The 27,728-nt window shown below is 41.9% G+C and overlaps 1 protein-coding gene across 1 annotated transcript; it reads right to left on the bottom strand.

The window, feature by feature from the left end:
* Nucleotides 1-237: 237 nt before the first annotated feature.
* Nucleotides 238-20,761, bottom strand: FGF5 (fibroblast growth factor 5). The gene is made up of 3 exons (XM_041760024.1): nucleotides 20,307-20,761; nucleotides 12,338-12,441; nucleotides 238-921 (listed from the first exon to the last, which is right to left on the bottom strand). The coding sequence occupies exons 1-3, from the start codon at nucleotides 20,665-20,667 to the stop codon at nucleotides 574-576; spliced, it is 813 nt and encodes a 270-aa protein (XP_041615958.1). The 5' UTR covers nucleotides 20,668-20,761; the 3' UTR covers nucleotides 238-573.
* Nucleotides 20,762-27,728: the final 6,967 nt, after the last annotated feature.

Here is a 27,728-nt window from a genome sequence, read left to right as displayed (position 1 = left end):
TAAGAAAAATGAAAAAATCCACTTGTTACAAATGGGCTATAAACACATTTATATTCATAAGCTGCATTCAAATGGTTATGTCATATTAATTAAAATAATAAAAGTAAGAAAATATGCTCAATGCAGAGGTACTTTAAAAAACAAAAGTCAATAAAATATTTTATCTGCATCAAAATATTCTTTGGAAACCAAAACTGAAGACGTATCATGAATGTTCTTCCGTGTTGATCTGTAAAAGCCAGAAGCTCCCACGGTCCGCGCTGTTTAACTTTCTGAAAGTACAGAGTGTGCACCGGGCGCCAAGCGCGAGGTCGGGGCTTCCCGCGCCGGGGCAGCCTCCCCGCCCGACGCGCAGTTGCAGTCCAGGCCCCATCAGACGTTTTTGTTTCAGCCGCAGGAAACGAACGACCTGACTTCAATACAGTGTACGTAGAGCTGGAAGCTGCATCCGGACGGCTTTTGTTGCTTTGTTTTGTTTTGCTTTGTCTTGTTCTTGTTTTCCTCGGAGCTGTGGAGACGCCCATGGAGACTCCCGAGGGGAAGGCACAGTCTGTCACCAGGCCCCGCTGAACATCACCCAAAGCGAAACTTGAGTCTGTATTTCACGGTGTTGGGACTTTTCCGGGGAGCAGACAGGGGAACCTTCGGCTTGACGTGGCTGGGTGGCTTTTTCTTCTCAGGGACAGTGACTGTGAAAGAAAGTTCTGGGTGCTCCAGCTGCTTGAACCTTGGCAGGAAGTGGGTGGAGACGTGCTGGGGTCTGACCCGCGGGCTGCAGCCCCGCTTAGCCTTTCCCCTCTTGTTGAGGGCCACGTACCACTCCCGGCCCGCGGGCTCGCTCCGGTGTATGGCCGACGCGTAGGTGTTATAGCTGTTCTCCTGAAATCGCTCCCTGAACTTGCAGTCATCTGTAAACTTGGCCTGGGGGGGGGGGGGGAGGAGAAACTGAGGTCACAACAATATTCCAGCATCTAATACAAGGAGGTCTTCTGCGCTAAAAGGAAACCCAAAAACTGTTCACCACAGCCTGCCTCCCACGTCTCCCACGCCCCCCCTCCCCCGTTCTCTTTTGTAAAGACACGTTTGCTTCTTTCAAAAGGTTGCTTTAAAATACCGTGTTCACTCCTGTCTTCCTACTTGATGCATCCTGGTAATGCTGATTCCGGTTTACTATGTACTTAGTGAAATAGTATCAATAATTATATAAAAATGATAACAGGAACTGTGTTATATTGAAATTCTGTTATGGTTTTAAATTACTTTGAGATTGGCAGTAAAAAAATTGACTTAATATTTTAAGATTTTTCCCCCCTCTTAAGCCATCGAGAAAATAAATAGAACTGAATTACTAAGGAACAATTGCCTCGTAAAACAGGAATTCATGTTCAGAGAAATGGGGTCATATTATTCCTTTGAAACAAGAATACGTTTTTCAGTGTTATCAGTGTGATTCATGGTGCTGAGAGAGGGGTAGCATATGGCCCTATTAATATTGCATGTGTTAGAGTTCTTTAGGAAAAAATACATCTTCACACAGTGATACAGGAGAGAATATTGATGCCAAGAAGAAAAAATTTACTTTTGGAGTCACTAGCAATACCTCATCCAGATCTCTCGATCTCTCTCCCCCTCTGCAGACACACACACACACACACACACACACACACACACACACGCAATGTCTGCCCTTGAAATGTTCCCAGAACAGTGGAAAAAAAGACAAGTAAACATCCATCACAATGCAGTATGATACAGGGAATTTTTTTTAATTTTTATTTATTTATGATAGTCACACAGAGAGAGAGAGAGAGAGGCAGAGACACAGGCAGAGGGAGAAGCAGGCTCCATGCACCGGGAGCCGGACGTAGGATTCGATCCCGGGTCTCCAGGATCACGCCCTGGGCCAAAGGCAGGCGCTAAACCGCTGCGCCACCCAGGGTTCCCGATACAGGGAATTATGACAGCACTATGCAGAGGGTACAATGGTAGCATAGAGGAGGGGAATCTAAGAGGATGGAAGTAACCAGGCAGAGGGTAGGGAAATCTCTCTAGAAAAGGTGACATCTGAGCTACATTTTCAAGTACAACAAGATACTAGCAAGGCAGGTGACATAAGAAAGTGTTCTCAGAGCGGAAACAGTGTGTCCACAGGTCAGCACGACCCTGCTACAGGTGTTGACTTCCATATAAGATGTGTGGTGGGAGGAAGAAGAAGTAGGGCTGACCAAGTGGGCCAGGAAGGGCTCTGAAAATACGTAGTTTACCATGCTTGCAACGCTCATGATTTTCTGTTTCTCTGTTTACTGTGTACTTAGTGAAATAACATCAATGTACATAAAAACAAGAGGAACTTTTAATATATTTGAATTGTTACTGTTTTTAAGTTATTTTGAAATTTCTAATTAAATTTTTAACAGACAATTTTGTTGAGGAATTAAAGGAAAATGTATGGAGGAAGAATATGAGCACGGAATCAGACCTACGATTCTGCCAATCAAGGTCTTAGCTTTAGGCTCCTTAACCACATCCTTATCCATAGGGCTCCTGTGAGTACCAAAATATTTTTCTAAGGAAAATATGGGTAGCTTTCATCAAATGCAAAAGAGGCCAAAGCTCCCAAAGAATGAGAATTCCTATCCTAGGCCAGACCACCATGTTTCACAATTTCAAGGAGCACCATTGCCTAGAATTCCCGGGTTTGTGAATACCAAATATGTTGATGTCTACATAGAAAAACACTAAATATATAGATGATATCCTTTTCATATCAGACCAAAGGTACTACACTGGAATTAAGATTTCTTTTTTTATCTTGGTTTTTCTAATTATGCCAATCTTTTCTCCGCACAACGCTGTCATCTGAAAGTCAGAATGCTGGAAGGCAATCTATGTAAATCTACTGTTGATGGTCACATTAATTTTTTGACTTGTGCAAAGTACTGACAATACTGGTAGACAAACAATTTCAGAGCGCTTCCAACAGCATGTTTACATTATATATGACAGTTCACCCAATTTATTTACATTCAAGTATAGTTCAATCAATAAAGCTCTTTACTTGAAGGCTATGGAGTTATATATATCTAGAACTTCCACAAGTGTACTGGTGATTTGCTGGATTTGATCTCTAGCAGCTGGAAGCGGATGTTTTAAAGAACCACCACCATGGCATTCCTCTCTTCCTAGCATACCCTACCAGCCTATGGCTAGGCCAAGGGTGCTGTGCTGACATCATTATAGTAGAGTATACATTTACTATTCCTATTTTTTATTGAAAAGACTTCCTGTCAAATGTACATGTTTTTATGGTTGCTTAGGTTTTAAAAGGACTTAAATGCTCTCCCATTTCATTCAATAATACTAAAGTTTTATTTTAAAATAAAACCTATAGACATAAAACAATAAGCATTTTAGAAAAGGTATAGGAGGTTTAGAGAGTAGCAGGTATATTTACCCTGCCTCATATTTTTTTTCCTCAAATGTACTTGAAAAATATTTTAAAGATATATAATACATTATACCTTGACCTGACCTCTACTCTTGTTCTGCAAAAATCCATTTTCCTGAAAAAAGGATAGCAGTGATTTCTTTATTCAGTTTTGACAGGTTTTTTTTTTTTTTTTTAGTATACTGCATTATTTAACCATTTCTTTACTGACACACACACACACCATGGCAATGTAAACCTATAGCAATTCTATCTTAGAGTCTTCATGTGGGTGAAAGTCCACCAACTCCACCTCCTAAAATTATTCCATCTAAAACCTTACTCTTTTCCTCCTTAAGATTTGTGTTCTTAAGTTCTTTCTTAAGATTCAGGCTCTAGGGACGCCAGGGTGGCTCAGTGTTTGAGCGTCTGCCTTCAGGTCAGGGCCTGATACCAGGGCCTGATACTCCTGCAATGGAGTCCCGCATCGGGCTCCCTGTGGGGAGCCTACTTCTCCCTCTGCCTGTGTCTCTGCCTCTCTCTGTGTGTCTCTCGTGAATAAATAAATAAAATCTTTAAAAAAAAAAAGAAATAGATTTTAGCTCTAGATTTTTCAAGGGTCACCTGTTACTGGGGGCAGAGGTGTCCAGAACCTGAGGACCCCCGTGCATTACTGGCAGCCCCGCAGCCTTTCCAGCTCCTTCATTAGAATAGGAGTAAAGGCAGTCAGACTATTTTGGCTTTCTTAATTGACTTCTAAATTAATGTTTTGTCTGAAAAATTTGCCCAGCTGTGATGGAACAGAACTATTTGAAACAAACATTTCAATGAATTTTTTCATCAGGAGATCTAGTTTCTTCTTGAGGGATTGACTGCTTCTGTCACTATTCCTGCCCTTGTTCAGACAAGATGGTGACTCTAAGCAATGAATTTCTGTCCCTAATATCATGCATGAACCAATTTTGTAGCAGAGAGTCAGTAAGCAATATAGGTTTTAAATATACAGTTATTTAAATATATATACATTTACCATTACTCAGCTTTGGATAATACATTTTCCAAGCTACTTTTAATTTTTTAAATCTCCTGTGAATTGGGGCATCTGGGTGGCTCAGCTGACTTAGCGTCTGCCCTCTGCTCAGGTCATGATCCCAGAGTCCTGGGATGGAGCCCCATGGCAGGCTCCCTGCTCAGCAGGGAGTCTGCTTCTCCCACTTCCTCTGGCACTCCCCACCCTGCTCATGCTCTTTTTCTCCTCTCTCTCTCAAATAAATAAATAAAATCTTAAAAAATAAAAAAATAAATCTCCTGTGAATTGTAAGAAGTGCTTTGGCAAAATACATATTTTTAAATAATAGAACTACGTTGTTTTTCTAGAAAAAGTGAGGTTGCCATGAAGACTTTTTCTGTTGTTAAGGTGTGAAGTAGAGAGGTGAATGAAATTTCAAATAAGCTACTGAATTCAGAACCCCCATCACCTCTTCGTGCTAGCACCATCGGCCTCTATGAGACCAAACACTAAAATGTTCTTAAAGAAACCGTACCTTTGTTTCAAATTCGTATTTTACAAGTCTAATGACAGCTGCTTATTGATTATGTATCCCATGTCAGGCACTGTGCTAGTTGCCACTTTTACAATGAGAAACAACACAGACATGGCGCTGTCCATGTTCTTTGTTGAGTTAAATTATATGTTTTTCTCTTAATTTCTCCTTGATCTTGCAAGTGTAAAAACAAGTTACATTCAACAAATAATAATTGCAAAATTAAAATGAAATATCAGCTAATTTTTAGGTAATTTTACATAGTCCTGATGTAATTTAATATAGTCCTCATGGACCAAATAAATAAAACTTAAAACTATTTTTGCTTGGAGAGCCTAATTCTTCAGAGGAGGGAAAAGAATGCAATTAAGGAAAACAAGAAATTTTGGATTAGAAGGACACTGTGCCTTGATTGTACTCATCTCTTCACACAGTGAGAACTCACAATGGATGTTTAGAAGAAAGGTCAAATTCAGTTCAAAGAAACTTTGATTAACTGGGATATTTTAGAAAGGACTAATTCTGCTTAATTGAAATCTGAGGTTCAAGTAAGGCAAACAGAAAATTCTTTCTGAAACACTATTTTTTAGAAGCTTTCTAAAACCTCTTAACATAGTTTTGTTCCTTAGTAAATATCCTGTTGTGTGATGATTGAGGATCTTGCAGTGAATGAGTTAGGCTATGCAAACAAGCAGCAATTCTCACTTGGTGCAACAACAGAAGTAGATAGGTAGTATATGCAAGGGGTATGGGGATAGGAGGGAATCTGGACCAACACCGGTACAATGCTTGGAATTTGTGGGATAAATAAAAAAATTAAAATCAATTTCCATTCTTCATTTCACTTTGTTTTCTTTGATTTGCCTCCCTTTTTTGAAAAACCTTATGAAGAAATAATTAACCAAATACAAACAATTAAAATTTTATTGTGGGCCGTGATATTATTAAATAATTAAAATAAACTGTAATAAAAAACAATTATAAACCAAAGTGTACTTTAAGCAAAGTTCCCTTACTGCACGCACACCTGCCTCCTTTCAGTGCTTCTTCCGTCCCATCCCGACTCCCACATATGGGGCTGCCCCGCCAAGGTGCCTGTATCCTAGGCTGCTTTGTATCATTGTGGTGGATGTTCCCCCAAACAAAAACATCCTCCTTTGGTGGTGATTAAAAGCTAAAAGACAGACCCTGCTGCAACAGCTTCCACACAGAATACCCCAGTGCAGGGCAGCATGCACCCAAAGGGGTGCCTTTTACTCTTGATTGCATAGGCTCCTTCTAGGGGTTGCAGCCATACTATGCTATCTTCAGGGCAGAGCCTACTTCCTGTTTGGCACTGGACTTCTGTCCATTCTATGTCTCGATTCTTCATCCTGAGTGACCAAGGGAATATGCAAACTGGATTTAATAATAAACCGACCTGAGGTAATGTAACGAAGAATACTAACCACAGGATTTCTCACCCTCCAAACTTTATGAATTGACTTAAAAGTACTCCAGGAGCCAGTGCAAAATGCAGATTCCCCAGGCCCTACCTCCAGAGATTGTGTCTTAGTAAATCAAAGGCGAGTCCTTGGAATTGCCTCAATAACCAGCATCCTGTGTGATCTGATGCAGGCAAGCTAAGAGTTTTCTCTCTGATGTTCTTCATAACTCAAAAAACTGAGCTACTGGGGGCTCCCATAGGCCAGGGATTTTACATCGCTTATTTCACCCTCACAATAATCTCATGACGAGCAAGGCACTATTATCTAATTCTCCAAGGCAGAGAAGTAAAGAAAACGATCCACGAAAGCCCCATGTTTACCAAGTGCCAGGTTGGGCACCTGTGACCTAAAGCTCCAATTTCCCAGTTTCCTAGATTCCAGCTCTTTAACACCACACAAACCCAAGGACATCTCCTACACTTGTCTTAAAGTTGATCCATGTTAAAATACTGATGAAGAACAATGCCATTGCGCCAAACCAATGAAGAACAACAACACCATCTCTCATGTTGGGCTAAAATGGATCTCAAGCTACAAGTCAATGCATCACATCCAGATTTCCTCAATAAAGCAGGCTCTCTAGCTAGATTAACATACTGTGAAATTAAGGGAAAACTGGCATTTACTGTAAAGGCAGGGCCCTGAGCCCGTTTTTTTTAGCCTACATTGCTGGACATTTGGTTTTACTATGTAAATTGAAAGCCCTTAGAGGGCAGGTAGAATTTCTACTCAAATGCCTTTATAGAACTCCTGGTATCGACTGGGAGAGTGTAGTGCTTAATACGTTATTTTTTTAGAATGATGGTAAATATTGCTCAAGTCTCCATTTCCCTTTCAGTAAACATGCCTAGCTATTAAGGCTGCATACTCTTCCTCACACTGCCCCCAGCGCAGGAAGTCCAGTCCAGACTCCCATTCTGGGCAAGCCAGCTGGCACCCTCTGAAACCAGGAAAGGAAGACGTTCTAGTCCTTGCTTAGGGCTGATCAAGCACACATTCCATGCCTGTTTCGTAAACTCTGCAATTAGCTTTCCTTCCAAACATGATCCCCTAAAACCCTGAGAAACAAAAATAATTCCACCACATGCTTCTCTCTGGACCTTTAAAATAAGCTAGAATGTTTTTTCCCAATAGGCAATGGGCTATCATGCATACTTTGTTAAAAGGCTGAAAAATGCATTATGACCATCTTGTCCAGGATTTACATTTTCTTTAGGGAAAAACAAAATGCAACAGGGCTTTAAAAGAATTATGAGATTATGATCGAAGAAATCTTTGCCTCTTTAAGAGTTTGCGCCTGGGAATTTTGCTTTCAAATTAGGTTCCTTGAAAAAAAAAGGAAAACTCTGGAGATAAGGGATTTCGTAGGCACAAAAAATTTGGACCTACAGAAAAAAAAGGTCAATGATAAAAAAGGATTTGGGGCTGGTCTAAATATCTGAGGGGTCACAGCTGTCCAACCCCCAAATCACAAAGTCTTGTTCTGAGAGAGACTGGATCATTATACAGCTGCCTGAGAGCAAATTAAGGAAGATCTTTTTAAAATGAAATGCTGAATACTTTCCAGGCACTATGCTGAGTGTTTTATATGTATTATCTCATTTAAACCACTCAACTGGGCAGCCCCAGTGGCACAGTGGTTTAGTGCCGCCTGCAGCCCAGGGCCTGATCCTGGAGACCTAGGATCGAGTCCCACGTCAGGCTCCTGCATGGAGCCTGCTTCTCCCTCCTTCAGTGTCTCTGCCTCTCTCTCTCTATGTCTATCATAAATAAATAAATTAATTTAAAAAAAATAAACCACTCAACTATCACAATAGATTGCTCCTTTAGTTTTCCTTATTTTTATAGTTGATAAAACCAAGGAAGAGAAAGATTAAGTAAAATGACTAGGTTTAATTTAACTAGATTGACACAATCTGTGTTCATAACCACTACACTCAAGGTCTCTCACTCCTACATCTGAACCTACCTCAGATAAATCCAGAAAGGCTTTCTAGGGGGATTTTGATAGATAAAACAAACCTGAGGAGAGAGCAGGAACAGGGTGAGGAAGGAACAGGAACAGACAAGCGGGCAGAGAGACAGTGACAAAGAGAAGTAAGCTCATTTCCACAAGTACCTCAGCCTAGAAAATTGAGAAGGAGAGTGTAGGCTTCTCAGCGAAGGCTCTGACGAACCCTCACAGCAATTAGGGAGGCATCTACTCCCACTCTCATTGATTCCCAGTACATCTTGAGAAGACCAGACACCTTCTTCCTCATAAAGAATGCTGAAAAAACCTGTATGGTAGGAATCTGGCTGCCCTGTATATTTGGAGGATATTGGTAAAGACTGTAAGGAGAGCTGCATGTGGGTTGCTAGATTGTGTAGGCTGAATGAGTGCCGGAAGAAGCACACACAGAGATGAAGTTCTAATACAATTTCTCTTACTGAATTAACAGAAAGAAATCAGCACGAATGTTGCCTAAGTGTAATCATTCTGGACTCTTATTTCTATCCACGATTTTTGCGTCTGCGAATAATGAAGCATTTTCTAAATGAAAAATCTCAGTGAACAAAACAGAGCTCTCTTCTGCTTTGAAAGTTCATCTTGAAAGGTGTTCCCTATGCAACATATATTGGTCATATTGAATGACCAATGTGTAAAAGTCTGTGATAAGTTCTGTGGCAAACAAATCCCTCTGCTTCTCTAGACTTTAAAGTCAAATACTAGAGACACAGAAATACATGGGAAAAAAAGAGTCCCAACAGAGCTTGGGTAAGGGGGTCCACATCACAAGAAAAATACTGTAAGGACATACCACAATATTTATTCTTTAACATGTAGTATGAAAATATTATTAGACTATGTGATTATTAATTCCTAGAAAACAATGTAACTGGTTCCAAACAAAACTTAGTATCTTCTTTCAACTAGCTTTTCCCTAAAAAGCATTATAGCATTTACAGAGAAAGAGAAATTTAAAAGGATGGTTCTGGTTCAGTCACTTGTTAACTGTGTTAACTTGGGAAATGAGTTAACATATCTAAGACTCTTTCCTCACCTAATCATGTAATGAGATAATGTGAGTAAAAGAGCTTTTAAAGAACTGTGCAAATACATTGTCTGTGCCTAGCAACTAAGTTTTAGTATTCTAATCATTACTATAAAAACCGAGTTGAAAATCTACAATTATCCATTAATATTCTTCAATATACTGTGGGAATTACTTTCCCCAGAATTCTGGTTCATAATTACTTTTATAAATAAAACCCTATTTACCTTCATAAATAAACTCTATTAATTTCAAATATTTCCAGTTTTGTTAAGATATAGTTGGCATATAGCACTGTGTAAGCTTCAGATGTACAACATGATTTGTGTATATATATATATGTATATATATATGCTTGTATATACAGCAAAATGATTATAAAGTACTCTTTAAAAGCCTCTGCATATATTAATTTATTAATTTAAAGCAGCTCATGGATTACACATTTAATCCTAAGAATATAAAGGTTTTCAGCCTTTTAAGTGACAATGCAATTTAGTGAAGATCAAAACTAAATCAAATAATTATATCTAAAGTTACAAGAACAATTTTTCAATGTGTTTAACTAGAAGAAAACAAGAAAGAAACCATCTGGGCATAAAACTGATAATTGCTAGGATTAATACTATTTCTAAATTAAACTTTATTAAAAATAAATCACTTCATAATTTAATTAGGTTTCCATCTAAAGAAAAGTGCTAATAAAAGCTCAGATAGGAGAAAGTGGTCTTGGACAATTGATTTAAAAAGAATCCACATAATTGTAGGGCTTTACTTTTTATCTACAATTCAGCTCAAAGTCATTAGAATGACTTTTATATCAAAGAGCTTCAGTGAGTGACAAGAGCAAGACTTGCTTTGTACTGTTTAAAAGTCATTATTCCATGAAATAACTTTAGGCTGCCAAGATGAGTAAGAATAACAGATGCTGTTTTTGCATTATCTGCCTTATTTCAGCCAGCCATCCTTAAACATTTGGGTCAAATTTCTGAAAATTTGTTACTTGCATTTGACAGGGGAATCATGTATCCTCACCTCTCGGTGTGACCTTTCTAATTGGCATCCATTTGTAATACTTTGAGTAGTGTAGCAATTATCCTTAAGATGGCTCAAGTTTAGTCTATTTTCTGCATGTACTAGAGCATAAATCAGAACAATTTAAAAGTTAAGGTACTCACCCAAAACAAACCAATAAAAGAGTTTCTTTACAGTGCACTGCACTTTATGATGATGCTTAGGTTCTGAAAGTGTTTCAATTTTTTACAACCTTAAAGTAGGCTGTGGAAAAGCGATTGTGTTTAGATGTGTTTGATCATTGTCTTCTATTTTGCATGCTGATTTTTTAAAATCAAAATTTTTTTTAATAAAATGGCATGTCCTACTTCTGCACAGTGATGCAGAACTTTGCCCCTTAAAATAAATAAATAATTGAGGAGTGATTACCTTATGAAAACAATATTATAGCTTGCTGAATTACAATAACCACCTCAGAAGATAAAGCAGGTAAATCTTTTTATAATTCTTTTGATTGGTGATTAAAGAGGTTAGCAACGGTTCCTCATTTATCTCATTCAACTGAGATTTTAGTATCTATTATATTTAGATTACCAAATAATAGATAGTATATATCGAGCGCTTACAATGTACCAAATACTGTTTTAAAAGTTTTAAAGTTTTATCTAATTTAGTCCTCATATAATTATAGAAATAGCTTGAATTCTGCTACCCCCTCCATGAGATATTAACAAGTCACCTTTAGAAAAAGAGAAATTGAATGCTAGAAAAAGGAAAACAAATTCTTACACACTGAAGCAAGTGAAATTCTCAATGAATTTTTTTAAAGATCTGTAAGTAAAAATCATAAATAGTAAGTTTCAACTGATTACACTCTTAATTAAAAGTTCCTATATACTTCAAAAACCAGAAAAGTGATTATTTCTCCAATTCATTTAGTAAAAATCAAAGAGAATAAGAGTTAAATAATAATTGCTTGAAAAAATGATGTAATGTGACAAATCTTAGTACACTACAGAAAAAGCATAAATCACTTTTTAAGTGCTGGGCATATGTACTAAATCAAATCTGTAAATCATATCTGTGAGTAGCAAAACTAATCTGACATAGTTTATTATCTTTCAAATGTTTTAATGCTTCTCAACTAATGAGCATGTTCAGACAAAAATAGAAATCTGTAGTTTGTAAATTGATTTAAAAATGTAAAATAGCTTGATGAAATTTTTGAGTGCAAAATTGTCTTCATAATTTTAAGAAGTATCGTTTTTGATGCAACAAAAATACAAAATGAGTCTTCAAATGGATAAATTGAATTTCCCTAAGAAAGATCAAAATCTTCTCATTATTGGTTTCTCTCCATACTTATTGTTGTGAAAATACATTACTTACACCTAATTTTTGAAATCATGAATCGCTTGTAAAATTGAACAAGAACCTGATCTACTAAATATGCACAATAATGAGAAAAATGCACATTTTAATTGTTATGTAGTGTTATTAGTATTCTCATAATATTTCCCTCAGTTGGACCAATTTTAAGAAATAAATAATGGCGATCACTTTGAGAGTGCTATTTTCAAAATCATTTATTCTTAAGTTTTCTGTGGACTCTGTATTATTTTTTCAAGTAAATGAAATATGAATATGATTACTTATAAAAACATGTATAATTAATTTGGTTAAGTGTACACATAATTTTTAAAAACCCAAGAAATCATTAAGTCCTCTGAGCCAATTGTTCATCTAACAATGTGGAAAATCATTTCATTCCATTCTACAAATGTAAAATCTCCATAACACCTTTAACAAATAGAAAGTGGTTCTACTTACACTTGCATGGAGTTTTCCTTTTTTTGACATCGCTAAAAATTTGTTGCTGAAAACTCCTCGTATTCCTACAATCCCCTGAGACACAGCAAATATTTCCAAAATACCTAGGATGACAGAAATCCCAAAATAAAACACAGACTCCTCTATAAATCATGGTGAATTAAATTTCTACATAGATTCTTTTCATTCTTCATAGCTGTGATTTAAAAAAAAAAAAAACCATAGTATTTAACATCCTTATTTTTCATGACCTTCATTAAGGTAAAAAAAAGAAAACCTAGAACACAAGTGTTCACTTAAAATAACAAATTTTAAAATTCAAAAATTTAGTTCGGATTCATTAGCAATCCTTTTTTGTTACAAGTGATGTCACTTTTAGTAAACAATGTTTTAAAAGATTTTATGTATTTATTCATGAGAGATACTGAGAGAGAGGCAGAAATATAGGCAGAGGGAGAAGCAGGCTCCCTGCAGGGAGCTTGATGCGGGACTCGATCCCAGGACCCTGGGATCACGACCTGAGCTGAAGGCAGATGCTCAACCACTGAGCCACCAAGGTGTCCCAACAATATTTAACCATAGAATTTTTTCAAGTTGTAAAGGAATCTAAAAGAATTTCTTTAAATACTTTTCAAAATAATTCTCATCCATTGTTTTCTATCAGAGATAATACACTGCTTTTAATATTAAAGCTCATAAAGTCTGACCCAAGACTAGTATAAACCATTGAAAGCCAGAGACAAATTCATTCTTTATTTATTTACATGAAATAAATCCCTCTTTCCAAATTATAATACCTACCCAAGTACAAATCAATATACACCATATTCAATCATTCAATGAGTAGTTCATTTAAAGATTACACATAAAAAGATGTTGAAAGCATTATAAATAATTTTGGATTATTGGCTCAATGAGCATTTAACGCATTATGCTTTGAGGCATCTTGCATTTTAAATGGCTTTCCTGGCCAAAATAATAATAATAATAATAATAATAATAATAATGTATTTCATTACATTATTGCTTATATTTAGTATTTCATAGTTAGCATTATCAAATCAATATCCTCTGTCTCCTATAATAATTTGAAAGTCCATCAACTGCGTCAGGAGAATCACACACCACAGTTCATGAGGTATGTGGGGGGGGAGAGAACAAAATAACGTACTTTACTAAAGCTAAAAAGAGACTTATCTTAGGAAGAAAGGAAGGAAAGAAGAAAGGATGGAAGAAGGGAAGTAAATCTCAACCTTTCAATATACAATATTCTGAATACATATACTAAGTAGGATATCTCAACAGTATTCTGTTGAATAGAGAAATTTACCAGAATTTTTTAAAATAGTAACCTCACCCTGCAGTATTTGAAGTACATATAAAATTATTCAGTTGACAAAAAAGTAGTTCTGTGGATACACATGTATATGATATATATAAATATTTATATATGAATATTTTTATTAAGCACTTTTTTGTACAATGTGAGCTAGTACCTATAATCATAGCAAATACTGCTGCTTATTCAACCTGATTTCTTAAACACTTTGTCAGGAAGTTCGTGGGGGGAAGGGGTAGCTGAAGAACTACTGTCTTTGTTAGAAGTTATTTAGTCCAGAGTAGATAAAACACATTTCAAGGAAACTGCCACTACCACTTTATTAGTGTATGCTTCTTGAAAATAAAACAAAAAATCCAAAAAAAACTATTAGAAAGGAACTACTCTTGCTTTTAAGAAGAAACTCTGAAAGAAACATTTCCTCAAAATGTTTTCAAAATGCTCTTTTCAATATATTTGGATGTACAAATTATTTGGGTGTGTGATGCATACCCAAGGATTTAGAAGCATTATCATTTTATCAAATAGTGACAAAGCACACAGAATGCTTTGTAAAGTTAGATACAATAAACGATGTGTATATCACGATGCTGTGATCATGTTATTAATAAAGCATAAATAGAACATGATACAAAGTTATATTTCTATCACAATTACAGTATGATATTAAAACAGCATTAATGATTTTAGATATTTGGAAGATGGGGGACGTGATTATGAATGCTGTGTAAACGTGTTAAAAAACGAGACACAGAAATATGAGAAATTGTCTATGTGTGGAATAAGAGAAACACAAAAGGGACAATATGGAATTGGTAAAAAAGAAAAGTTGGTTGTATGTTTTCCCCCAACTTACTCATGATTCTACATTGCTAGAGAGTTTTTATTCCATTCTTTGGAAAATTACTTGGTTTGGCAAACGCAAACCTGTACACACGTGTAAGTGAAAAAATACACGGTAGCATAAAAGATAAAATTCTAATTAAATATATCTTTTTACAGGTTAACATTTGAGAGGTCAAGACAAAGTCCCTTACAAATATAAATATTTGTTCAATGGGAGCACCACTTTGGCCATGTAAACTATAGCTTCTGAGAAGTAACATATGCTATTTTTAAAAACACATTTTGAGTCACTTGTTTGCTAGCACACTGTATATACATTCTGTGTGTATATGCTACGTAAAATTTGCATCATAACAAATTATATGAAGAGGAAATCATACATGTAAAGTGTTATTATTTTATCATACACTGCTTGGTTTCTTTTCTTGCAAGTTCCAGCATAAAAATGATATATTGCCTGGGAATTAATGGATTTTATAATTTTTAAAAATTAGGGGATCCCTGGGTGGTTCAGTGGTTTAGCACTGCCTTTGGCCCAGGGTGTGGTCCTGGAGACCGGGGATCAAGTCCCCCATCCGGCTCCCTGCATGGAGCCTGCTTCTCCCTCTGCCTATGTCTCTGCCTCTCTCTCTCTCTCTCTCTCTCTCTGTGTGTGTGTGTCTCTCATGAACAAATAAATAAATTAAATCTTTTTAAAAAATGAAATAAAAATTATATTTAAGTGAAAACTTAAAAACATGCTTTTACATATATTATTCTATTTAAAATCATGAGGGATGCAGGAAAGATAAAGATGAGATCAGATGAAATAATTATTTTTTACATAGGCAATTTTGCTATGATCTTCTAAATCATGTAATTATGATGTAATATTGAGAACGGTATTAAGATCGTAATTTCCAAAGTAATTTCAACGGTAATTTCACAGTGTCTTTTTTACTAGAATGTTGGAGCAGATTCTGCAAGCCCTACAATTCAACCTCCTGACCGCACTTCCAAGACATCACGCAGTTATTGATTTTACCATCCAAATCTCAGTAACTCACTAAAGAATTCTATACAGTATCTTATATCCACATGCATTAAATCACAAATACATAAATCCCAGAAAACATTTCCGTAAAACTAAATTTTTCTCAATTTCAATAATTTCCTGACTCTCATTAGAATCAGTAATAATAAACCTTATGAGAATTCACAATTCACATTATGGATGCCAAGATGGTATTCCTAAGCAAAATTGTGGAAGGCCAAAGTGTATCTCACAGATCAGACAGATAGTCAATGAATATTTGCTAAACTGGATTGTTTTCTTTGACCTTCTCACTACCTCTCTTTTCTCTTTCAGGACACCCTATGCGGTTTTGGCCCTCTCTTGCTTGGGGGATGGGGCATGGGGAGAGGATCAGTGTAATTGTTTCCTATTACAGTGCTAGTGACAATGTGTTATCTTTCCTAGGGTGTTAACCTGTAAGAGGATCAAAAGAAAAAAACAGCGCTTAAGAGAAAGAGCTATTTTCTCTTGGTAGAATTTGGGGGTTGACATCTAGATTGAAGGAGGCAAGAATTTATACACACGTTGTTTAATCCACCTACTTACAAGCATAGGCATGCATTACAAAGTAAGTGTTTTTCAGTAAGAAAATATATGTCTAGGTGTTTACCTTAGTCCTTTCCATATTTTTTAATACAAGATTCTATTAATGATGGTCGATAAAATCATATAGGTACAACCCCCTTTTTTCAGTGAATAACATGATAACAGATATCCCAGGTAATCAGAAGCTGTCATCAGCTCATCTGAAAATCCTCAAAGAAAAATAATTTAAAACTGAAATTTCTCTACTAGCATTCACACAGCAACAGATATGCTGCATCTTTATCAAATCCGAGTCTTGAAATATCCAGTTTAGCAGTTTTCAGTGATTAAATTAGTAACAGAAATCTTCCATTTAATGTTTTCTATTCAGTTACAGATCCTGGTTTAGCTAGGCATGGGGGACTATATAAAGGTTGAATTTACATGACATCAACATTGATAGTGAATTTTGATTTTTAAAACTTGGTAAAATTGGGATCCCTGGGTGGCTCAGCGGTTTAGCACTGCCTTCAGCCCAGGGCCTGATCCTGGAGACCCGGGATCGAGTCCCACCTCTGCCTGTGTCTCTGCCTCTCTATCTATGCCTCTCATGAATAAATAAATAAAATCTTAAAAATAAATAACTAAAAATAAAAATTGGTGAAATTGAGGGTTCAGTTTAGTCAGAATATATGGTCAGAATTTTAGTATTTTATGTGAACACTTTGACTTGTGTAGCCATAGCTTCAACTTCTGTTCTCTGAACTGATAATTACTTGACTTCCTATTCATCAGTGGCCCCACATAAGTCAACAGAAGCTTTGAAACTAAACATGAAAGCATATAAATTAAAATCTTTGTTTCGATTTAATAATTGGATTTTATTATCCATCTTGTCCATTTTTCTTCATCTTTCAGTAGTATTTTTTCATAATACGAGTGTATCTGCAATGAGCTTGACTATCTTTCCTGTCTCCAAAACTTGGGATAACTACTGTATAAGAGAAGCGAAGGACACATTAAGTGGTATGCCTTAACTAAATAAATTGTGTTTCGAAATCTGTGACCAGGGTGTGCTTCTGATGGCGAAACTTAGAAAATATTCACAGTTTGCAGAAATTTTAATGTCAAATGATAGTTCTGAAACATATGAGTGTGTGTGTGTATCTTCTGACAAACATTATAGAAAATTACTGAGTTTAAAAGAACCTGTTAGAAGGCAGTTTGATGCAAAGTTTTTATTCTTTTCGGAAGTAGCATGCTGAGCCCAAAGGGATGTAAGTTTTCTATTACTGCTAACTCATAGAAAGTAAAATGAGATGATAAGGTAAAACTTTTGGTGTATCCTCTATGGTCCTCTTTGGTCCCAGCTTTCAGCATCTCTTGTGAGACTTAAACAGCAAATGTTTCCTTCTGTCCTCTAACCAACAGCCCATGTCTAACCAACAGCCCATGACCAATGCCTTAGTTTATGTATGTGTTGGGAAACTGTCAAGTGCTGCTTTCAAAGAGTTATATGACCACCCAACAATTAGCAGGCTTCTGTTTCTCTTTCACAGCTATTTAGGGCAGAAACTTATTTTAAATTTCCAAATTACATGCTTTCCCACTAAACATGACATATTTCATAAATTCTTTATCCATCCATGGTAATGAAATCGTAGTTAGTAGTATTGGACACTCCAGACATCACAAAGCAGAAAATCACCATAATTTAAATACTTAAGCTATGGTTTCCTCTGTGAGAAAAATCTATGGAAGGCAAAACAAACTAAGAAATCCTCCAACTCTCAAAAGTAATCAAAATGTCAAGCTTGATGATGATGAAGGTAGCCTGCTATGGATGCATGAATGAATGAGTGAATGATGGCCAGCCATATGAAAGACACAAACTAAACTCTGAAAGGGTATTCTAAACTGGAATGAACTGGGGACAGTTAAGGAGGTTTTATTTAGATGCTGTTTAGTAAACATCCCTATTCTTTTCTGGGTATCTTTCGAAGTGGATTTTAAAATAAAGTATACCTTGGAAATGGCAGATATTGGTCAATGCCTCCTTTAGCTGAATGTATTCTTTGTTGATCTGTTCTCATTTTCCTTCCTATGCTTTTCTATAACTTCCCTCTATGGCAAGGCCTAAGCTGCAAAAATCTTTGTCTTTTCCAAGAGAAGAAGGTGAATATCTTGGGAATGAGTCTGGTGTTCCGAGATCCCCAGTATACCTAAACCCACCCTAGATACATTCTTTTATCCCCCACCCCCACCCCACCCCCGCCCTTACCCAGAGATCCAACCTGCGGCTTTTGCATTCTAACTTTGGGTCCTCCCTTGGGAACACAGAAGTTATCTTGTGTTGGTGCTGATTACCTGGATAAACTACAAGAACAGCACAGAAAAAGTCCTCCTGTAAAAGAAAGGTGGAAAGATCACAAGAAGTGGGGAATGAGCTCTGGTGTCTGATGGAGTAAAGAGGTGGGGGGGGGGGGGATGAGAAAGGCAAATGGAAACACTGAAGCGACTGTGCCTCGCTGCCCTGAAATCTCAGCAAACTCCTCTTCACCCTAACAGGCTTTGCCCTTCAACACCAAAGGCGGCGGCCAAGCTGTTTGAAAAGAGTGAAATGAACCTTCGGCCGTAGAGGGAGGCTCCTCGGGGCGGGGCGGCGCGGGGGGCCGGGACTCGCAGGGGCCCCGGGCGGCGCTCTGGGCTGGGGCTCCAGGCAGGCTGCGCTCCGGCCGAGCGGCGCGGCTCCAAGGCCGGGTGGAGGCAGGGAGGCGGGGGGGCGCGGACCGGCTCCTGTCCCGCGGCCGCCTCCCGCACCCCGCGGGGGCCCGCCCGCCGCCGCCGCCGCCGCCGCCGCCGCCGCCCCACGACGCGCGCGCCTCCAGCCCCGCCGCGGCGCCCGCGCTCCTCCCCAGCGTGCGGCAGCGAACGCTCGGCGGCCCGTGGGGTGGGTCTGAAGCGAGGCAAGTCAGGTGCGCCTGGGAGCTCCCGGGCTGACCCGCGGCGGCCAGGTGACCCGACGCCGCCGCGCAACCTCCCGGCCTCCTTCCCGCTCTTCCGGGCCACCTCGCAGCCCCGGCTGGAGGTCTGTCTGTCTGTCTGTCTGTCTGTCGCGTCAGCCCCTGCTGGATGAGCGATCTGGCCCTACCGAGGGAAAGCCTCCAAGGCCGCCCCAGGGCCGCACGCGCCCCCAAATCGTCTCCCCGCTCAGCTGCCCAGAGGCAGTGAGAGGAGTCAGAGGGGCGGCGTGATGGGCTGGAAGACTAAGCAGAGGGCGGAAGGAAAGAGGCCCCGGGAAGAGGGGGAGAAGAGAGAGAGCTAAAGAGAAAGCTCCGAAAGAATATTTAAAACTTATCATAAAAAAAAAAAAAGCAACCGTACACAATACACCTGGAGGGAACTGAACCTCCTCTGAGTTCCTCCCAAAATAAAGAACTTTTCCTTGATTGTCCTTGGGGACCAAAGGCTGGCCACTTCCTAACGAGGTAGGAGTTGTCATGGTCTCAACATGCTAAACGTTGCTAAACCCAGCTCGGAAATCAATCATCCCAACGTCCATCACGTATCCCTCCCTGAACGCGTCCGGTTTTCCAGATCACTGCCTTCCTGGTCTCCCCTCGAACATACACACATGTTCTATATGTATATGACGTGCAAATATGTATATGCAATAGACATAAACACGGATAAATATATGTATAATATATATTACTTTGGGGTTTCTGGTGGCCTTTGGGGGGGGCAGCATGTGAGACTTGATTCTTCTAAAAAAAATAACTGTTCAGTTATGGACAAGGAGAAGGGATGCCCTTTGATGCCTCAAGAAAAAACGCTGGTCTTAGTAAACAGAAGCAGGAGATGCGCAGAAACCACAGAGGCAGAAAGATTTTTGTTTCTTTGCTCCAGACACAGACAGGCTGCAGGCCCCTCGCTGGGGCCCCGGCGACCTGGCAGCGAGGCGCCCGTCCCGTGCACCGGCCCTGGCAGCCTGCACGCCCGGAGTCGCCGTGCCTCGCCCGCGGGGGGCTGCGCGTGTGCGCGCGGTGGAGCGCAGCTCCCCGGCCCGCCCGCAGTTTCGAGCGCCCGCCGGGGCCCGCGGCCACGGTCCCGGAAGCTGCTCCGCGGCCCGGGGAGCCCCGCGGTCCTTCCTGAATCCCCCCGTCCGCTTAGGACGCGCTCTGCCGGGAGCGCGAGCAACTTACTTAACAGATTGGCTTCGTGGGAGCCATTGACTTTGCCATCCGGGTAGATCTGCAGATGGAAGCCGATGCCCACTCTGCAGTACAGGCTGCCGGTCCGCCGCCCCGAGGGGCTCCACTGGAAACTGCCCTGCTCCAAGCCGCTTCCTCGGTGGCCCGGCGAAGCCCCGCGGGGGGCGGAGACGGAGGAAGAGGAGGAAGACGTCGTGCCCCTGCTGGCCCTGCTGCCGCCGGCGCCGCCCGGGTTCCGACCGGTGGCAGCGGGTCCGGGTTGCCCTTTGGGGGCGAGGTGCTTCTCCCCGTGAGCCCAGGCGCTGAGGATTAGGTGGCTGAGGAAGAGGAGGAGGAGGAAGGACAAGCTCATTCTTCCAGCCGCGGGGTTTCTAAGTGCATCTTGTAGGGCTGGCTCTGGGCTCGGCAGCCCCCGCGCGGCTGCGTGCCTCTGGCGCTGCCCCCCTCGCCGCACCGGGTGGACATAGCCTCGGGGGGGGGGGGGGAGGGAGGGAGGCCGCTCGGACGCTCGGGCGCTGGGACCCGGGTATTTATAACGCGGGTGATCTCACTGCTTGGTGCACGCCCGCGGAGCTTCCCCTCACCCGCCGCTTTGTGTACTCCGGCCGGTGCCGGGGGGGCCCGGCGGTCCCGGGGGCGGGGGTGTGGAGGAGGGAGGGGATGCGAGAGGGCGAGTGGGAGGAGAAGCCGGGAGGGCGCGAGCTGCACCCCGACGCTGGGCACGCGCAGACCGGGCCACGCACCCCGGCAGCCCTCCCGCGCCGCACAGCCGCGCTCCCGCTAGAGCCAAGGCTGCGCGGCGTTCGGCTCCGCTCGAGCCACGAATCCGCGGGGAGCAGCAGCCGGAGCGGGCGGGGGGGGGGGTCCAAACGTGGAAGTGAGTTCGCGTCCTCGCCCACCTCGCCCACCCAGGACCCAAGGTCGCCGAGCAGCACCGCAAGCACAACCCCTACCCGGGAACCCCTCGGGAAGAAGTCGGGCTGGGGGACTCCCAGCGCTCCGGAGTGCTTGCAGCGGGGACCCCGGGACCCCCCCCCCCCCCGGACTCGCAGTCCTACTGGGGAAGCCTGTAGTGCGGCGCGGCAGGAGGAGGCTGCTGTTGCTGCTGGTCTCTCATTTATTCAACAGCAAGGAACGGGGTTATTCGGCATTTGGGGAGCCACTTTGAGTCTTTAGGCCACGTTTCGAGCTACTTTCCTATTGGAAACTCCGGGTTGTGCTAAACATTTTGCCCAATTCGTTTTTCCTTACGGGAAGCTTTCGGTCTGCGTCCGGGAGGCTGTTCGCGCCCTCCCGGCGCGCTCGGGAGCCGGGCGGGAGAGGCCGGTCTGGGCACCAGCACGCGGGGTGACCGTCCAGTTGTCCTGCCTCCCCCCAGGATCCCCTTGGCAGGAAGGATTAGCTGAGGGCTCGCTCAGGCCGACTCGGAGCTGCAGTTGACTGAAGGGCCGACCCCAGTGAATGATTAATGATGCGCGCGCCGGGTTTCAGGAAACCTGAGAACCCGAGAATTTCCGTGTATGCAGTGCCTCTACTGTCAATTATCTGGGAAATATACCTGACTTGCATTCTTGGAATATTTGTCTGAAAACATATTCGGAGCTTTAAACTGCACTCTGATACATTATTCATTGGTCATTTTAATGAAAAGACCGTAACAGTGACCTATAAGGTCAATTCACATAAGCTGAAGTTGATGTTAAGATGTAGCTTTATCCATTATTGAATTCCCATTTAAGGGTTCCTATCTCACTAATGAAAAGCTTATAAGAGGCATTTAGATTTTTCAGGATTGGAAATATTCCATGACTACAATATCTAACATCAAAGCAGCTGTAAAACAGAAAATCACCTGTACAGTCCAGTGAAGCCACTGTGGGGAAGAAAGGTCATATCACACATGGATGTGCATAGCTTGGGCACATGCCCCTAATACACCATGTAAGATGCTGTCCTGGACTGAACACCCCTTCTCTTTCTACTCTAGACTTCTGGCTTTAGCTAGTGCGGGCAAGCAGAGCCTTACAAGGCAATCCTGAAAGTGGATATTTGAGAACAGACAGCAGTCCCTCAGAACAGTAGGCTTGCCTGAAGTCTCTTTCCTGAGTGAATGACTGTGGGATGCTGACCTGGGCACTGTGCCTTCTGCAGGTGATGCCCTTGGTTCTGTGACAAAGCTGTCAGAGTTAAAGGCCCGTAGGTAGGTGCCACTGGATGCCATTACTAAGTTCCCTTTCCTGTCACACAGTCTATCCCATGCCTCAGGGGGCAAAGATTTTCCAAACAAATCCGGTTGTTTATTTCTCTCCCTCAGGAGTCCGCTGAAAGAGCAGAAGTACTTCCAGCCTCAGCCTCTTCCCCAAACCTGGGAAGCTGAAGACCACTTGGCTAAGCTTCTGGAGGCTGAGATTTGGCCTCTTGTCTTCAGCTTTTCAAGTCACACCCCCTTTGAAACAACCGTTTTTTGTGTCCCTCTCTTCAGCTGCAAGAGTCCAGTAGAGGACCATACTTTTGTCTAGAGATGACCTAGGAAGGCCAAAATATCAGCCTGGGCTTTAGTCCACCTCATCCTGGAGGCTGGCGAGGTGCACTTAGACTTCCTCTGGGATCCGAGGGGAAGATTTTAGGAAGAGCCCTGTGTTCGCTAAGACAAGAGAAGTGACCAGCTCTTGCCGGCAGTGATTGGGTTGGAACCCAGACCCTAGGTTCCTTTTCAACTCTCTTGGATACTGGGGCAGAGGAGGGGTTGGAGGGTAGTGAGTAGTGCGTGCTTGGAACCGAATCCTCCTGGTGTGCGCAAGCAAGCAGGGTGGAGCCCACTAAACTTTTAAAATCTGTAAGGAGAGTTAAACATGTGTTTGGTTATTAAAAAAAAAAAAAAAAAGACCTGCAGAAGCTGAACAGTGAAAGAAGACAACACCTCACGGGGTTCGCCGGCGAAGCCTGCAAGCCCCCTCGCACCGCAGCTTAGCAGAGGCTGGGACCGCCCTGTGCTCCGCGGCGGCGCCGGCCCTGCCCCGAGCCTTGTCCGACCCACCGAGCAGCCGACCCCGCTGAGCCTCTGTTCACCGCAGACGTGCGGCCCGAAAAATTCTCCTTTCCACGTGTGGGCTACCCCAGGCTCTTTACTCCCCTAAACTCCTCCACTCAGAGAGTGCGAACCACTTTTCCTCTGGTTACTTCTGGGATCATCGAAAGCCCCTGGCTGGAGACGTCCCTGAGGCCCACCCACAAGCCTCTGCAGAGCCAGAGCCGGGTCAGGGTCCCTGGGCGCTGGCTGACACCCACGCAGGGCCAGGGCACGGTGCTGTTCTTAATTCCCCCAGTCTCCCAGCGAGGACGCGAGGACCGGGAGAAGGTGCATGCCACTGGCTACCTGCCGAGGTAGAGCAAAGGGTCCTCGAGGGCTAGTTTCCGCTCATCGCCACCCGACAGGGAACCAGGAACCGGGAAAACGAATCCACAGATTAGTGGCCGCCAGCCACCTAGGCGCCAGGTTCCAAGTGCAGGTGCATCACGTCGCCCCCCCCCCCCCCCCCCCCCCTCCCGCACGCGTGTACACACACACACACACACACACACACACACACACACATACTCTCCGGGTATACCTGCCGCTGCCCCCACCCGCTCAGACTCCCCCGCCGCAGCTCTTCAATCCCTCCGCCTCACTTTCGGAGGCCCCACCGCCTCAGGCTCACCTCGCCTAAGGTGAGGCTCCTGCTTACTTTCTAGGCCTCTTCTAGTTCTGTCTGGGAAACCAGATGGCAAATTTCTCTTATGTCTTCAGTAGCTATGAGCTACTGAAGCTCATAGCATACACAGCTATGAGCCGGTCACTAGCGACAGGACTCCCAAAAGTCTAGGGAGAAAGAAGTCAGGGCCAAAAAAAGTCAGTGACCAAGCTTCCCTTCGCGGAAGGGAGATGTTCATTACTAACAACCTTCTCCTGATTGTAAACAGAGGCCAGAGGTTGCAGAGGCCAGCCGTCGGTCAGGAGGTAAGGCCAGTGCCTGGTCCATCCTATGTGCATGGTGCAGGGACAGAGGGAAGGTAAAGAGGTAAGTCGTGGGATAGGGTGAGCAACCCTGGGCAGTACCAGCGGGAGGCTGCTGGGAGTCCAGGGAGGCTCTCCAATCTAGAAACCAGGCTGCTACTGAACCAGCAGATCTTGCCCAGGCTTTGTTCAGAGAGCCTTAGTGGAGCCAGATCTCTGGGGAATTTGGGGATACTCACACTCTGTGAGGTTTGCCCAGTCTGAGGTTTCTTACACTTGAAAGCAAGAACTGATTTTCATTGTTTGATCCAAGCACACAAGAGCCCAGAGGTTTTCAGAATGTTTTCCTGAGTGAGCTGCTTGAACCTGGCCCTAAAGGACCCTATGGCCAGCCCTCCCTTTCCATTCCTGCCACCCCTTCACACACTGAGAGGTTGTATCCAGGTAGCAGGATCACTTTTTGCTAACCAGGTCTCTGATGACCTGTCAGTGAGGTCTTCTTCCATAGTTTGTAATGGAGGCACAGTTGTCTTGTGGGAGGAGTCAGGAGTAGACCCTGTTGGGGCCTTAAGTCCATGTTCTTTCCAGGACCCTCTATTTCCTCCAGGCCTGACTTCTCACCAGCCAAATTGGCAGCAACTACATAACAAATACCCTGTGGCTGAAAGAAGGCTGAATAGGCTGAGAAGGATGGGGAGAGACTGTGTGAGAAGGAAACAAAGACAATGCACAGACAGCATGGCAGTGTGCGATCAGAAATTCTGCGGGTCCTGAGGTTATAGAGCTCTTCCTTTGTCTCTAGCATCCCTTACTTCCCTCTGAGGAGGCACTTATTTTGAAATGGCCAAAGGCAGCTGGTTTTCTCTATTTCATGTGGAGTCAGAAAGCAAAGCAACTTTTGCCAGTAGAAGTGGGTCTTTTGTGACTTGAATTGACTCAATGAAATCAGTTATCTTTTCTTTAAAAGTAACTCAAAGCTCAATTAAAGCTCAAATATATACCTCAACGATAAAGTTCAATTTGGGTGCTTTTCAACTAACCTAGCAACTATTTTGGTTTTCACTTCTGATAAATCTGCGCACTGAGTCCCAAAGCAGTACAGGCTCCCAGGTACCTTAGCATGCAGTTTCCAATTCTAGGGGAATGGAATCACTGTTCTGAAAGTACTGGAAGCCTGTTATATAGTCTATGACTAGTCATAGAATATGAACGGTGTGATTCCTAGTGCTTATTATACATGAGTACAAAAAAATAGGTATATTTTTAAAGATCATGTCACCATCCCTTCCCCAAACAGAGCCCTTTCTGCCCTTTGTAACAGGTTGTTCCTGGCACATTCTGTATCTAATCATGTTTAGAGAGGTCATTTTGAGCATACGTGGAAAGATGTAGGTACTTCTGGTCTTAATTCCCCATACAAAGTGTGTTCAGTGGTAAGAGTGGGGAATCAGAGACTTTTCTGGACTGTGAGAAGAAAAATGGTTGAATTAGAAATACTGCCATTGGAATAGCTCTAGCATTCTGGATGTTTGGTTTGTATCCAGAGAGGCCATAAGCAAATGGGCACTCATTCAAGAAAAATGAGGGTGGGGGGATAGAGAGAATGGAGGCACAGTGTCCTCTTCTAGGACATCCTTCTTGTGCCAAATGAGATAGGAGAGAAGAGAACAGAAGTGAGACCAAGTCTACTACCAGTGATAAACAGATAGGAAGCTACTGAAACCCAGGGTACATGGGCTATCCATTCACCACCCCAGTCAAAGACCATTTGTTCCAAAGTAATTTGATCAAAACTGATTTCTCAAAGTCTGAAAGCCAGTCCACGCAGACTAAGTTTTTCTTTCTAATAACAAGATGCTTATTTTTTTTCCAGTGTTAAAGGGACAGGGGGACCAAAATTGGAGATGCAACTGTTGTCAGGGAAATACACAAAACTGTAAAGATATCTTCAGCAATAGCAAGTGGATGTTTTGCTTTTGTTTCAATTTTTTTTTTCCAAGAAAAGCATAGGTATCACATTCTAGAGAAATACTCCTTACATACTTTTTCTAAAATCTGGAACTTTCTGAGAACTCCAAAAAGTGATTTCAGCTTCACCAAAAGCTGTTTTAAAAAGACAAAGCAAAGGGCACCTGGGGAGCCAGTCTGTTACGGGTCTGCTGACAGCTTAGGTCATTATCCTGGGATATCCTTAGTGGGGAGTCTGCTTCTCCTTCTGCCCCTCCCCCTGCTCCTACTCTCTTTCTCTCTCTCAAGTAAATAAATAAAATCATAAAATCTTTAAAAAAAAACACAAAGCAAATAAATAAATATAAATATAAATAAAACAAAGCAATGACAATGACAAAAAAAATTGCAAAATAGTATTCCATTCCTGTGACATCTAGGAGAATTATTTGTGAAAGGCCTTTTTTGTTCCTCTTGGTTTTTTCTCCCCCCCCACATTGCAAAACTGCTAGCTCAAAAATCCTGGACCATTCTTTTGGTAACCACAGTATAAAAGCACTCAGTAATCACAGTATGTCACAGATAAAATTGAACTACTCACATGACTACCCCGAGTTCCCATGTAAACAAATACAAATGAGATTTAAATGAAGCCAAAGGACCTAACACAGATAATTTATTTTGAATATTGTGATTGTATATACATAATATAAAAATCATGTTGATAAAGTCCACGACTTTTTCTAATCTATCTGTGTCTTTACCATTGGCCCATACCAGACCAGAGCAGTGACAGGATCTTTAGCTCCTGAAAAAAAAAAAAAAAAAAAAAAGACTAATTCATATTCACAGATTTTTTTTTCATTTACATTATGCAAACTACTTTGCTATCTGCTCCCTCTTTGAAACTCCTCATGATCCTTAAGTAAGAGGTTGAGGAACACATACTATATTATTATCAAGACTTTTCTTGGTTGTAGATGAGGCAGTTTCTTGCTGGAACCAGAGGGGCATACAATGGAACTTGGTGCTGTGATGAAGGCCATGACCAAATGTATTGTGACTCAATTATTGCTTAGCTGTTTCACTTTTCTTATGGGTATAAATGGTCTCCAATAAATCATAAGTTCCTCAAAGGCAGCCTCCTTTCAGCATACACTGCCTTGTAATCCCCCAAAGACACAATAATGTGAATCCAGAATGAGGATCCTTATCAGAAAAGATGGCTTACTAATCATTTCCATTTATCATCAAAAGAGGTAAGAACATTAGTATTTTTTAAAGATTTTATTTATTTATTCATGGGAAACACAGAGAGAGAGAAGAGGCAGAGACATAGTTCAGAGGGAAAGCAGGCGCCTCACAAGATGCTGGATATGGGGATCCCCAGACCCCAGGATCATGCCCTGAGCTGCCAAAGGTAAATGTTCAACCGCTGAGTCACCCAATAGTCCCAAGAACATTAGCTT

This window comes from Vulpes lagopus, chromosome 6 (genome assembly GCF_018345385.1).
Source record: "Vulpes lagopus strain Blue_001 chromosome 6, ASM1834538v1, whole genome shotgun sequence".
Lineage (NCBI taxonomy): Eukaryota > Metazoa > Chordata > Mammalia > Carnivora > Canidae > Vulpes > Vulpes lagopus.
This window is presented reverse-complemented; position numbering and strand designations above follow the sequence as displayed.

Bases quoted from the DNA above. Each gene is read 5' to 3' on its own strand.
- FGF5 (XM_041760024.1), bottom strand. From the start codon at position 20,667: ATGAGCTTGTCCTTCCTCCTCCTCCTCTTCCTCAGCCACCTAATCCTC. The intron at 12,442-20,306 runs GTAAGTTGCTCG...CTGTCATCCTAG, and splicing joins CCACGAAGCCAATCTGTTAA to GTATTTTGGAAATATTTGCT. The intron at 922-12,337 runs GTAAGTAGAACC...CCCCCCCCCCAG, and splicing joins AAGGAAAACTCCATGCAAGT to GCCAAGTTTACAGATGACTG.